At 34.1% G+C, this 13,868-nt stretch overlaps 2 protein-coding genes and 1 long non-coding RNA gene across 3 annotated transcripts in view; 1 reads left to right on the forward strand and 2 right to left on the reverse strand.

The window, feature by feature from the left end:
- Window positions 1-527: 527 nt before the first annotated feature.
- On the reverse strand, window positions 528-8,372 carry LOC145335259 (uncharacterized). The gene is made up of 4 exons (XR_013885185.1): window positions 8,316-8,372; window positions 7,781-7,824; window positions 7,112-7,196; window positions 528-1,019 (listed from the first exon to the last, which is right to left on the reverse strand). It is a non-coding gene; the product is annotated as an uncharacterized LOC145335259 (long non-coding RNA).
- A 125-nt stretch (window positions 8,373-8,497) lies between these two features.
- On the forward strand, window positions 8,498-10,427 carry LOC145334911 (uncharacterized). Its single transcript, XM_080180541.1, has 3 exons — window positions 8,498-8,800; window positions 9,121-9,192; window positions 9,511-10,427. The coding sequence occupies exons 1-3, from the start codon at window positions 8,559-8,561 to the stop codon at window positions 10,337-10,339; spliced, it is 1,143 nt and encodes a 380-aa protein (XP_080036667.1). The 5' UTR covers window positions 8,498-8,558; the 3' UTR covers window positions 10,340-10,427.
- Window positions 10,428-10,449: 22 nt separating this feature from the next.
- Window positions 10,450-13,868, reverse strand: part of LOC145335260 (uncharacterized) — a 32,885-nt gene continuing 29,466 nt past the window's right edge. The window contains exon 12 of the mRNA XM_080180998.1: window positions 10,450-10,545. Coding sequence (XP_080037124.1) covers window positions 10,477-10,545 — 69 coding nt within the window. The 3' untranslated portion in view covers window positions 10,450-10,476. The remainder of the gene's footprint in view (window positions 10,546-13,868) is intronic.

A 13,868-nucleotide genomic window follows, 5' to 3' on the forward strand; every position in this document is an offset into this window, starting at 1 on the left:
TTAGATTAATTTTTTGAAATCTAAATTACGAAAAATTGGTTTGGGGCAAAGCCGCTAGTAATGTATATTTTAGTACATAAACTCAATCAAAAATATGAACAACACTCTTGTGTCCAAATATGTGCTGTACAAAATTTAACCACAAGGTCATCTTCATCAGGGCTCAGCAGCAGTTTTTTTCCGACAAAATGAATAGTATTCTAGTGCAGCGGGCGGAATCGCAGCTCACGGATGGCTGGACGAACTTCGGAGAGAATACAAAATGACGATTTTCAAAACAGCGAATGTTACAAAACGGCGAAATTAAGAAACGGACAATGATTACACTTTATAAATTAAAAACGTTAACATTTTTAAAATCAATAGATTTATTTGTATAAATGCACATTATTTTTAACAAATTACAAACATTATATTGATAAATGTTGGTTTAATAGTCAAATTATAATAATTTTATACTAATTTAAATATTAAATAAATTACATTAGATTACATATTTTACAAATTGATATTAATTATTTCTCGCATCGTATTATAAACAGCTTTCCGCGGATATAAAATGTACAAATATAAGATTAAAACAAGATTTTTTTAGCCCCGAGATGCCGAATGAATACAAGAAAATTATTTCTCGTATTCATTCGAAAGCGGTGGATTAGAACCGGTTCTCATCAATACAAAAAATCTATGTCTAGCATCGTATTATATCAAGTTTTCCACTAATATAAAAATGTACAATCTTAAGATTAAAACCAGTTTTCTTATCACGTGCCTTTGGCATCTCAGGGCCAAAACAACTGGTTTTAATCTTATAATGGTACATTTCATATCCGCGAAAAGCCGTTTATAACACAATGCAAGAAATAACTATTACAAAACTCAGGGAAAAAACAAATGTAAAGAGTATGTGCCGTACAAAATCGGACCCTGAATTATCCTGTCTCTCAAATCTTGTTTTCAGATTCTTTGACAGATTCCAATGACATCCTGCTGCTGCCACCCCTCTGGAGTCCAGTGTCCTAAAGTAATACAACTGTTTATAATCAAGACAAATGTATTGTCTTTCTTTATGTTCCTCGTGAGGGCGGGATTCTCCTTCGATTAAGGTGATCATCTAGAGAATCCAGAGCTTGATCTTTAAATCGTTTATAGATGATTTAAACCGGGGCGATTCATTTAGCGCACCATCAAATTATTAAATACCAATCTTTAAATCAAATTTGCATGGGCGATTTGGATCGGGCAGTGGCGCTGTACCGGCGCACCAATGCCACTCACCGAGTGGCATTGACGGTTCAAATCGGGGTGAATCATATGCAATAAATGAATATTTTTTAAATTACTTTAATATTTTTTTGCAAAACTATCGAGAAAACATTTTTATAGTTATTTTTAAAATAAATTATATATTAATGTTTTATATAAAATACCATACTGACACGGCATTTTATATAAAATACCTTACTGACACGCCTTAAGTAATAAAGTTGTACTGGTGCGGATCGATATTTTAGTGAGTGCGCAAGCGATCTAAAAACACTGCGCCGAAAATCTTTTAAAAATCAATGTTTTATAGGTGCGCTGTGACTCACCACCAGCGCACTTACAGTTCACCTCTGAATCGCCCAGATTCAGCGCACCATAAAAACGATTTAAAGATCCAGCTCAGAGCATCATACACGTGTAATGCGATGCGATACTCTAACACCCAAGGGTATTAGGTTAAGTACCATTCATCAGACAACTAACCCTTTGATTGCACGACCTTTGTCTGAGAAGTCCTAACTGTGCATGGTAGTGAGTTGCGCCTGTTTATGGGCCAAGGCATTCCCCCTACTTTTACTATTTATGTCACTCACTCACCAGTACGGGCGAATGGACAGAGAAGGGGATGTTACAGCTCTCCTTAGTTATCCTGGGCTGGTGGACCTGGACGCGTTGGTTCCGGATATCAGCCTCGCCCTTTCGAGGTATTTTACGGTATGTCACGCACCAGACATAGGAGCAGTATAAACCATTTTAAAAGTCTTTAATTATGACGCGGTGTCTGCCCGAAATTCAAACCTATCACCTCCCGGCGACGAGCGGATGCGCTACATGTTGAGCCAAGATCGCAGGTTTTCTTTATGTAAGTAAATTATTGTCGTCAAAATGAAGTAGCATATAGTGCCTACAAAAAAAATGACGTCATGCAATACAAATGACCAATGATAGTCAAATATACATTTTATCAACAGTCAATTGCAATGTACACTGGCCTATCATTAGTCATTTGTATTGTATAACGTCATTTTTTATAGGCTTCCTTCAAAATACAAAATTCATGAGACATTTGAATAGACAGGGGGGGGGGGGAACTTAACACCCCTTTTTCCGTCAAAAAGGCTTAATGGGTCCAATCTAAGATTTTTTTCTAAATCTGCTGTACGGAATGTTTTAGAGGTTTCTGATTGAGCAGACATACGCATATAATAGAATACATATAATAAAATGCGTATAAAAGGACCCAATATAATCTGGCCTAACTTGACTCAAAGCAGCGTATACCAACAACAAAATTACTTTTTATCTTCCCCCCCAAATATTATTCTAGATTTATTTTGCTTGTTGGCTATACCATCTACCTGGACTCAAAGTTTTCCAATTTTAATTCATTTCTAATAACCAATACACAGCCTCCCTGAGTAATTACATATTCAAACTCAGTCATACCATAGAAAGAAGGGACAATGGACTGTTTATTACACTAGTCCCCAAGGTTTTATAACAACACTAGCGGCTTCGCCTCTAGCCTCTATAGGCTTTGCCCCAAGAGATTTGATCAACCTAATTTTTCGTATTTTAGATTTAAAAAGAATTTTTTTGGGGCGGGGAGGGGAAGGGGTTTGTCGACCTCCCTTTATTAATTTTGGTTTTAAAAAGCTTTTTTTTTTAATTAGCCTAAAACCATCCCAGGACCAGTAGGCATATTCCCTGAATTGTACTAGAGCCCAATCACTTTAGTGGTTACTGACAGACATCATCCTACTTTAAATTATAGATTACTTATTCGTTGGCATAACAACTTTTGGTACTTTTAATGAATGTTGATTGATTGCTTTATTAAGTTGGGTGTCCTAACGTTTCATCCACTAATTATAATCTATAGAAGGGGTAATTTTGTGTATTAACATCAGGGATTTATTGTACATCAATTTATCGGCCATTGTCTTATCCCTGTGTTAATAATAAGAAATAAAGTTAATTTAAAACATAAATTCTATTCTATTAATTTCATAAAGAATATTAAATGTAAAAAAAGGTTTCATGTAAATTTCTCTTTACAAATTTTGTGGAAAAGTTAATTTCAATGATGTTTGAACTAAATTTATTCCCATATATTTGCTTTTCAATTTAGTTTAACTCAAAAAGTGCTTCCATTTTTATCTTTCTTTACTTAAATTTTTTCTATTATATAAAGTTGTAAAATTTATTTGTCAATGGCTTGAGATAACTACTGAACCAAAGGGTTACTCTTTTTAGTGAAGATTCGCATATGTTTCGGGATGGCTTAATTCTATTTCACTACTATACTAAAGTCTTAGTATAATATGAATTCTTTATTTTGTATTCAGACATTTTTCAAAAAAAAATTGTTAGGACTTCTAAGAAATATTTCGTTTTATAACACTTTGTTTGTGCTCTTTTATGTTCTATTAGCGGCTACGCCCCCTAGAGGCCTCTAGGGGCGATGTCTCATTGGAGGATGGTGGTACCCAATATGCTTTTAAACCTTCCTAGAAACCATAACAAGCTTCACTATAAAGGAGAACCATATCGTTCAGTGGCTAGCTACAAAAAAATTACCACTTTATATAATAGGAAATTTCTACCATCAGACTAATTGAGCTTCACTATTATGGATGTTACTTTCTTTTCAAATTTCTCATTCTTCAAAATTCTTTTGATTTCGCATTTTTTCTTGGAGCTTTTTTTGAGTTAAGAATTCAATTTGAAACCTGGAATAAAGTGAAAGATAGATAGATAGATAGATGGTTATGCTAGAAAATAAATATAGGAAGTTTAGATCCCTAATCACTTAATTGGACAATAGGATCACGGTGTAGGAAAATTCTGACCATATCATTGGTTAGTACATATTATAAAAAGCTTCAAGATAAATCAAAAATTTCGTCCTTCATTTATGCTTAAATCATATAGGATCAATTTATCAAATTTTAACAAAAATCTGGACAATGGCCGATAAATTAATGTACATTCCCAATGATGATACACAAAATTTACCCTAGTGTAGATTACAATTAGTGGTTGAAACGTTTGGACACTCAACTTAATAAACCAACCAATCAAAATTCAATACAAGCCCCCAAAGTTGTAAACCCAACGAATATGAAAACGTTAAAATAAAACTTTGAGGACTAGTGTAATAAACAGCCCAATGTCCCCTCCTTCCCTGATTATTGAAATTACAAAAAGAAATGGTCGTTTTATGATGGAATCATAAAGGGTGTGCAAAAAAAAATGCGGATATTTTTAAAATTGAAATTGCGCGGCTTGTGTTAATAGTAGAAAATTCTTATGCATAACGGTTCTAACGATATGCATAAGAATTTAAAGGAGCAAATTTAAACAAAAATCATTGTCTGCTAGAAATTCCCTTTTCAAGATGATTGGATTATTTTGTCTGATTGAACTTCTAGGGTAATAAATCTATTTGCTTGAAATTTAAATTATCAGAAATCTTAAGAGAGAATACAATGGTCGAAAAATTGATGTAAATCCCCTTTTATGATGCACAAAATTACCCCTTCTGCAGATTACAATTAGTGGTTGAAAGGTTTGGACACTGAACATAACTAAACAAAATTCAAGGTCTGTCCCCAAAGTTTTTAAGCCAACAAATGAGAAAACTTATCATAATACTTTGAGGACTGGTGTAATAAACAGCCCAATGTCCCCTCACTCCCTGAGAAATTATGGTCATGGAAGAATCTAAAATTTATGTTTATTTGTTTTCACTCTTTTATAGATTTCTATGGTGTTCTTTTGATGCTGATAATTTAATAAGATTCGAAAACGCTTTAGCCACTATAAAATTCACTTTATCTGTCCGCTTTCATGGCCGTTTGTCCCTCATAAGGGTTAGTGAATTAATCGGGGCTTTTTTTTAAAGCGAAGCTTTTTTATATTTAGAGTCGGTCCGTACGTTCGTCACACATGGTTAGCTTTTTTCGTTAATTTAGGCATGTTAGAATTGTCGATTTCAAACTTTGCATGGTGATTCCTGTAGTTGTTAGGTACGATTTAGAAACCGTAGCAACTCTATAATCATTACAAGAATCATTACGTCCATTTTAAACATGTTAATTTTTTTACTTTTTTAACAACAATTTTTTATGTGATCTAATCATCCTGTTGATCTGATTTTTTGATATGTTGATTCCTGGGACAACAAAGTATAATTTTATAAGCGAAGCAACTCTATAATCAAGTCCAAAAAATGTCAGTATGTCCATAAACATTATCCTGTATCAAGCAGTTTTTCAACAAATTTACTCACAATTTTGCTGACACTATATAAGTGTTAATGTCCGTTTGTCCTACCATTTCAGTACTTCGCTTTTATGGATGTTGTCATCCTTGTTGTGTTGATATTTTGCTGACCAGTGAGCATTTACTGAAGCGTTTTTTAGTGCCTATAAATTAAACAACTTTTGGCCGAAGTATCTCGACTGACATGGGAAACTTCTGCCAAAAGATTTTAGATTTATCCCCTTTTTTATAGGCACTAAAAAGAGCTTCCCATTTACTCTAAAACTCATTTTAAAGCAGTAATTTTTTTGTTTGTTGGTTTATTTTACTTTTAAGATAGATGCATAAAGATCCTGGGATGAATCTAAAGATAGTTCTTGGTATGGTTTTTTGGCTAAGTCATTACCCCCAACCCTCCCCTAGATGCTAGTGACACAGCCTCTAGTTTATTTTAATCTTGTTAAAAAAAGGTATTCAGTGAGAAATATTTCGTTTACAATTGTTTAATTCTTCTGTTTTGAAGTTTACATATAAAACATTATTAAATTGATTTCTTTTGCTACTTATGGCTATTGTCATCCATGTTATATTAGTAAGTTTGAATGAACAATTATTTGAAATAATGATATACATTTATGTGGCTACAGTTAAAGATTTAGAATATTCCAGTTTCAATTCAAATATTAAATATGTTCCAAAAATAAATATTTGAATTGTTACTCATTTAAATGAATATTGTGAGAGGTTCTTACATATCCTGATAAAATATTTCTCCCCTTATGACTTTCCCCCCATCCCTCAACTGAGGATTATTATGAAAGTAAGTATATTCTATGTCCATCCTAATAATAAAGTAACATGATGTTTGTCTGTCTGTCTGTACCAAAAAATCTCGCTAACCGCTGAACCGATCAAGTTCTCCTTAACAGGGTAGCTTCTTATAGGTTCCGGGAAGGTTCATAACTATCGTCGGGGAGGGTACAACCATCCTCCCAAGAGAAATCACAACTAAACATTTAAAGGCCCACTAGAGACCTCTAGGGTCGTAGCCGTTAGTTTAATTTATAGAGATAAGTGTAATAAAACTTTTAGGGACCTGCGTAATTATTTTGTCCAAATCTTCCCAAGTGAGTCTATTAGACTAAATACTAGGATTGGGCCGGATATCCGGTTTAGCTAGATATGCGGCCATGTTCAATATCCGGCCGGATATCGGTTATTGAAACTATCCGGGCGGATATCCGGCAATGTAATCTTATATATTATATGACCAAAATCCCTGCCTTTACAATTCTAAATGGCTGTAATTTTCTTATTTTAGAAGCTAGAAGAACATTTTTCAGAAAATGTTTTTCTTAATGTAAATTTTATTTCAGAAATCCAAAAATAGAGCCGGCGATCAGCAGGTAACCGGCCATATAATAAAACACCAGATTATGAGAAATTTTTTTTTGCTATGTAGATATCTGGGTATCCGGCCGGATATCCAGCATTTGAAATCAGCCAGATATCCGGCATCCGGCCAAATATGTATCCAGCCCAACCTTACTAAATACCAAATAATTTTAATAAAACTTACCATATCTGTATTGTATGGAATCTTATCCAGAATTGACTCAACAGAAGCTCCCCGTTTTAGGGTACTGCTCGGTACTCTACTCCATCTGAGAATAAATAAATATTTCAGAATGAAGACCTGGGAAGTGGCATGTGTGACGTCATAGAAATGCGTCTATTATCCATCTCTTTTTATGGGTTTTCTATCCTATTTCTCCTCTCATCACTTCTTTTTAGACGTATTTTTATGACGTCACACATGACACTTTCCAGCGCTTCTACAGAATGTATTTCTATTATTATAGTGAAAATTTATGAAAAGTTTCTCCATAGAAAAGACCTAAGCATCGTATTAGACATGTTTTAAGCTATTTTCCTGGGGAGGATTTATTTTATGTAACAAGGATGACAATTGGATATTCATACGACATAAAAATGTATTGTTAAAAAGTTTTAGAAAATCAATATGTTTAAAATGGACGTTCGGACATTCCGGTTGCTTCGCTTTTAAACTAACTACTACAGGAATAACCATATAAAGTTCGGAGAATTCTAACATGCCTCAATTGACAAAAAAGCTATCCGTTCCATACGTACGGACAGACCGAACCTAATTAGTAAAGCTTCGCTTTTTAAACATTATTGGTGGTATTAAAAAAGGCCTTATAAATATCTGATATTTGATGCTTACCTAAAGTTATAATTATTTTCATTGTATCTATCCCCTTCCAAGGCCTGTTTCAACAATTGTTTTAAGGATTTATTTATTTTCAGTTTATATTATCTAAGAGAATTCATAGTTAGTTAAATCATATTATTTTGTTTAGCAGTGTTTTCAAAGCTATATCAAAATTTATTCATAATTACCAAATTGTGTTATTTTTTTGGACTGAATAAAAAGATAATTTCAATGTAATTATTAAGCAATGTTTGTTTGTACATAAAAAATATAAAAAAATTCTCTGAATTTAGATTTAGTTCCTAAAATTATTTACAAAATAAATGAGTAAAGAATCAATTAATAATAGCTATTTTTCGCATCGTATTATAGACATCTTTCCGCGGATTGTAAAATCAATATTATATTTTTTATTTATATTATTCATAGAAAATTTCTGTAATACGATACGATAAATGATTTTAAGTATGGCTCTGAACCTATTCTAATCCAGCAAATATTATTCGGCTTCGAAGCCATACTGGAAAATAATCAATTTTATTGGCACATCAATACCTGGAAAATTATAGAATTGATTTGATTTAGACGATGGATTAATCTTCATAATAATAAAGTATCAGCACCAGTAAAATTCAATTTTTTTATATTATTATTTGTTATATCCAAATTAATGTAAAATACAAGGTTTTGCGATAATTTTTAATTCTATGAAAAAAATCAGGGAAAACATTTTGAAAAAAATCTTCTAAAATTAGTAATTTCATTTTCTTCGCGCTGATAACATAATAAAATGTCTACCAAATCTTCAGTGAATAGTTCAATAATTTGTAGATCTGCCCCAATCAATGAAATTGTGGCTGCTTCTTCGTGTGTTGCAGTTTATGAGCGTGGCAATGAAGGTCTAAAATTTATACATTTAGACACTGGCAAATATAAAGGCAGATATTTGGTTTTTGTTGTTATGGACAGTAATCTTACAAATGCTGAAGCTAGAAATGTGTTGGCCTTCAATGATAATCTTGAAAAATTCAGGTAAATGTTTAATTTCTAAAAGTCAGTGATCTAATGTGAAAAGACAATGGCCGATAAGTTGATAAACATCCTCAATGATACACAAAATCATCCCTTCTGTAGATTACAATTAGAAGTTGAATTTTTTGGACACTCAAGTTAATGAAAAAAACAATCAAAATTCAATAATAGTCCCCAAAGTTGTTGAGCAAAATGATTTAAAGAAAACGTTACTATGAACTTTGGACTATAGTAAAAAAAACTGTCCAAACAACCTCCCTGTCTGAAAGTATAGTTACAGCCGTTTTACTGACTTTTCTATGATATATTTTCTATCATAGGGGCTTGGATGCAAGAATCATTGGAGTTGCCACTGTATCAAATATTTCTCTAAGATCTTGGATGACAAACAAGTAAGATTATCATTAATTATACTTTTGGAATGGATATAGTAGAATACGTGGATATATTAAAATCAGAAAATTTGTCGTTAATTAAGGTTGCTAATAAGGACTCCCTTTATTGGTCAGTTCCTTCATCCAGTAGTAGGGAAGGGGATATAGAAAATAGAGTGTATGGTGGGTATTGTTTTTTATCCAGCTGGGAGTATCACTTCATTAGAGTACAAGAAAATATTGTGCAACATCCAAGTAATTATAAATCCATTTCTTTCGAACTTTAACTATTTTTATATTCTTAAGGTAATGTAATAATTTGAATGTTAATTTTAGGCTGCGTGGTTTAAAGTTTCCCGTGATAGCTGATGTAGGAGGGGATCTGTGCCATGCTCTGGGAATTCTGGGTCCTGACACTCATCATTCACCCCGCTCTCTAGCAATTCTAGATCCTGAAGGACGTTTGATCCATTTGTCCAAATATAATCAAAATACTTTGCCTCAGCCAAAGTCTATCATCAAATTTCTCAAGATTATCAGAGAAAATGAGAATCAGAGTGGTAAACTGTTTTTAGAGCCACTTAGTGACTACACAGCAACAATAGAGGATAGTATCAGTGTCAGTCAACTATCATTGGAAACTCATCAATCTGATAACAAATCAGCTACAAGCTCCGATGGCAAAGTTTCTTCCAGACAATCAGACAAATCAGCAGCGACATCTACCAAAAAATCTGCAACCATATCCCAAAGTTCAACTGAATCGTCTAATATTTTTGAGAAAGTAGATACTGATGAATCAGCTCTGTCATCAGAGATGTCGGCAGCTAGATCACAAATCTCCGCAGATGTGTCAGCTGTAAGGTCAACATTATCTTCCAGAATGTCAGCTGCTAGGTCAGAGATGTCAGCTGCTAAATCAGACATCTCACGTGTGCAGTCAAATATTTCAACTAAAAATTCAAGGCTTAACAATATTATAACTGGAACCGGAGCAAACAAGCAACAATCCAGCAGCCCCTCTACGTCACCTGACCACTCGGTCAAAACAAAATCTGACCAAAATGTCAAAATTAAATCTACAAAATCTAGCAGGCCATCTACGTCACCTGACAACTCTGTCAAAACTAAATCTACAAAATCAACCAGGTTGTCTTCATCTTAATATTCAGGACAATTATGCCTTCAAAATTTAATGTTTTTAAATTAATGAGAACTTGATATTAATTATTAATAAATCAGTTAATGTAAAATAATTGTTTAAAAATAGATAGATAGAAAGATATATAGATAGATAGATCCTTAAAATTCCTGCAGATTTGTTTGAGATCCGAATATTTTCTTGGGCAGTCTCTCAATCTGACTCGTCATCTGAACAATAAAAGTATTAAAAGATTTTGAGCCAACGATTTAAATAACGCGGTTAAAAAATTTATTTTGTTTACTAGTGCAATTTAAAGTCCGTTGTCCCAGGGATATAAGGGCTAAGACAATGGCTGATAAATTGATACCCAAATGATGATACACAAAATTACCCTTTCTGTAGATTAAAATCAGTGTTTTCAACGTTTTAACACTCAACTTAATTATCAATGAATCAAGTCCCCAAAGTTGTTAAGCCAAAAAATAAGAAAACGTTATTATAAAACTTGGGGGGAACACAGTAATAGTGTCTGACTGATTATGACGTAACAAAAAAAATTAGCCAAAAAGAGGCCACTATAAATTTTACCATTGGTCAATAACGGCCTCTCATTGGCTAATTTTTTTTGTTACGTCACAATCAGTCAGACACTATTACTGTGTTCCTTGGGGGACTAGTGTGATTAACAGCCCATTGTCCCCTCTGTCTCTGCTATTGTCTCCTACCTCCCTGGGAATATAATAACAGTTACAAAACATTATTAATTTTCCTGTAGAATGCCTACAAATACCAATTAATACTCCTATTAATATTGTAGTCCAACAATTTATCAAAAATGTCGACGGTTTCCCCCAAACATTGAAATCCCTATCACCCTTAGATTTAAAATAAAAAATTTATTGAATCAGAACTACGGCTTCATGGTGCTCCCAGGAAAGGCCTTGAGTAGAAGAATCAGGAACTTTTGTCCGTTTCAAAATATCTCGTTCCCAGCCTTAGAAATGACCAAAAAAACATCATTTTTAAAGGTTTATTGAGAATTGTCGGTTTTTTGAGGTTTTCTCAGGCTAGGAACGAGATTTTTTGAAACGGTCAAAAGTTCTTGATTCTACTCCTCAATGCCTTTCCTGGAAGCACCATGAAGCCATAGTTCTGTTTCAAAAATTTTTTGACACCCATTTACAAATAGCAATACAATTGAATACTTGGTCGTCAGCGGTTTTAAGACTTAGGATGAATTTTAAATCATCCAAAGATGTAATATACTCATAAAAATCATTTGCAAATCCCCGCTTTGGTCTCAGAAAAAAAATGTCTAAAATCCACCCTAATATACATACAATCTTTTCTGAAAATTGTTGAGTGATAGGTTCAGCCCTGAGCGATATTTTACATAAATGCATCTCAATGATGTCCAAGCTTTTATTCTTAATTTCTTTTGGAGGGGACTGGGACAAAAATCTGGATAGGAGACCTGGGGGCTAAAAACTCATTTACCTTCCCCTTGGACGTCCTTACCATCTGCTATAATCCTTATGATAAAGTAAAAGGATGTTTGTATGTTTGTTTTTCTGTGTGTACCAAAGGATCTCGCTAACCGCTGAACCAATCGGGTTCTCCTTAATGGGGTAGTTTCTCATAGGTCCCGGGAAGGTTTATAAATCTTTTTTTTGGGGGGGGTACCACCCTCACAAGAGAAATCGCACAAAAAAAATCCTTTTTAGAAACTGAAAATAAAAATGGGGTTGTGGGAGGAGATGTCGACCCCCCCCCCTACCCCCCATAAAAAAAATTTTAACTTTATTTTAAATTTAAATTTTAAAAAAATTGGTTTTGGGATTCATCTCCCCCTCTTCAAGTGCCCATTTAGGCCTCTAGGGGCGTAGCCGCTAGTAGAATACTAAAATGATTGAATAATGTGGAATAAAAGAGTTAATCCTTTAATTAGTCTAAAGCTAGACTTGTATAAAACCCTTCTTTAATTCCAGAGTTACAGGGATAGGTAACTCCACGATTAAATAATTTTCTATCAAATAAACCAAGTTTCAAGCCTCTTAAAACATTATCTACATGCAAACTGTGTTTTCCCTGAAAACCATCCTCATTTTTGAATGAATAGAAAGTAAGGGTTGAGGTTTATATGCATAACAACATTTTACTGCTGTTCCCTATACAGTACTCAATATAACCTAACCCAATCTGACCTAAAGTACTACTATGTAATAAACAAACAAAGGATAAACTACCCCCAACGTCTTTGTTTTCTCAAAATAAGGCAGGTTGGTTTTGCTCGACTAGGCACTTCGAGGGAAAGCGCCAATATATTGCTTACTTATTTTCGCCATTCAAAAAAATCCACCCGATAATTTTCTACGTGTTTCACGAATAAACAAAAACTGAGAATAGACGAAATTTTATTTTGATTGGCACATCCTTGCATCCCTGTTAATCCCTTCCCTACCTAAATCTCTTCATTAAGTAAGTAAAGGTTCAGTAAAGTGTCTATTCTTAGTTTAATTAATTGTCTTATACAAGAATAAAAATTATAAATCATCATGTTTAATCAATCAATCATCAATCTTAGGCGAAACTTTTCTATCTATATACAGGGTGCGCCACATAAATCCGGACTTTTTTTAAACGGCCATAGCGCCAAAACTACTTGACCAATCAGGACGTTTGACCCCACTATAAAAAGCTTAGGTAATGACCTTTTAGCCCATGAAAATCTTTGGACGATGGAGGACGTGTACGCCGAGCTGGCCGCGCATATGTTCAACAAGGCAGATTCGAATTGCGCATATAAATTACCGTGGATTTATGACTTGGGCCTACTAAATCTGAACTCAACCCATCTGTAGGTGAGATGGACTAATGAAACTTGCTGGAGATACTATCAGATACCTAGTGAAAACACTAGAAAAGACTAGAGCTCTCTATCCCAGCTGACTTGGCTGTAGTACTCCGACAAAGTGGATCGTGGTAGATTTTAAGATGTCAAAAACGTCAAAAATCTTGAAAATTTCTCGGTTCATGACTTCAGGGGCCCATATGGAACCTTGAACCTCGTTTTAGACTATGTATTGCGCTGATAACCCTATCTTAATCTTCGTGCCATTTTTAAAAAGGTATAAAACGTTGTTCTAGCTTAACTGTGGCCCAAATGAGAGCCGCCGTGTCATAGGGTAGCTTTAAAGATGGGTTAATTTGGATCCTGCTGTTACTCACTCCTTAAGGAGATGTGGCCTCCCAGCAGCCCTGATCTTAATCCAATGGACTTTTGGGCCTGGAGCGCTATTAAAGCATGAACCAATAGACGCGCCCATACCAAAAAGACCTCTCTAATTGCTCCTATCATGGAGAACTTCGCCTGCTTGAACAGGGACATGGTGACCAAGGTCGGCGGGCGGTTCAGGGGGCGGGTAGAGGCGGTGATTGAGGCTGGCGGCCATTTTATCAAAAATTCTAATAGTCATATACCTAGGTTGCTTCCCAGTTTTTAAAATTCAATAAAATCTTTAAAATTGACGATTTTATGTTTATTTGTTTA

This window comes from Acartia tonsa, chromosome 13 (assembly GCF_053477335.1).
Source record: "Acartia tonsa isolate MP-2025a chromosome 13, ASM5347733v1, whole genome shotgun sequence".
NCBI lineage: Eukaryota > Metazoa > Arthropoda > Copepoda > Calanoida > Acartiidae > Acartia > Acartia tonsa.

Bases quoted from the DNA above. Each gene is read 5' to 3' on its own strand.
- LOC145334911 (XM_080180541.1), top strand. From the start codon at position 8,559: ATGTCTACCAAATCTTCAGTGAATAGTTCAATAATTTGTAGATCTGCC. The intron at 8,801-9,120 runs GTAAATGTTTAA...TTTCTATCATAG, and splicing joins GATAATCTTGAAAAATTCAG to GGGCTTGGATGCAAGAATCA. The intron at 9,193-9,510 runs GTAAGATTATCA...TGTTAATTTTAG, and splicing joins AGATCTTGGATGACAAACAA to GCTGCGTGGTTTAAAGTTTC.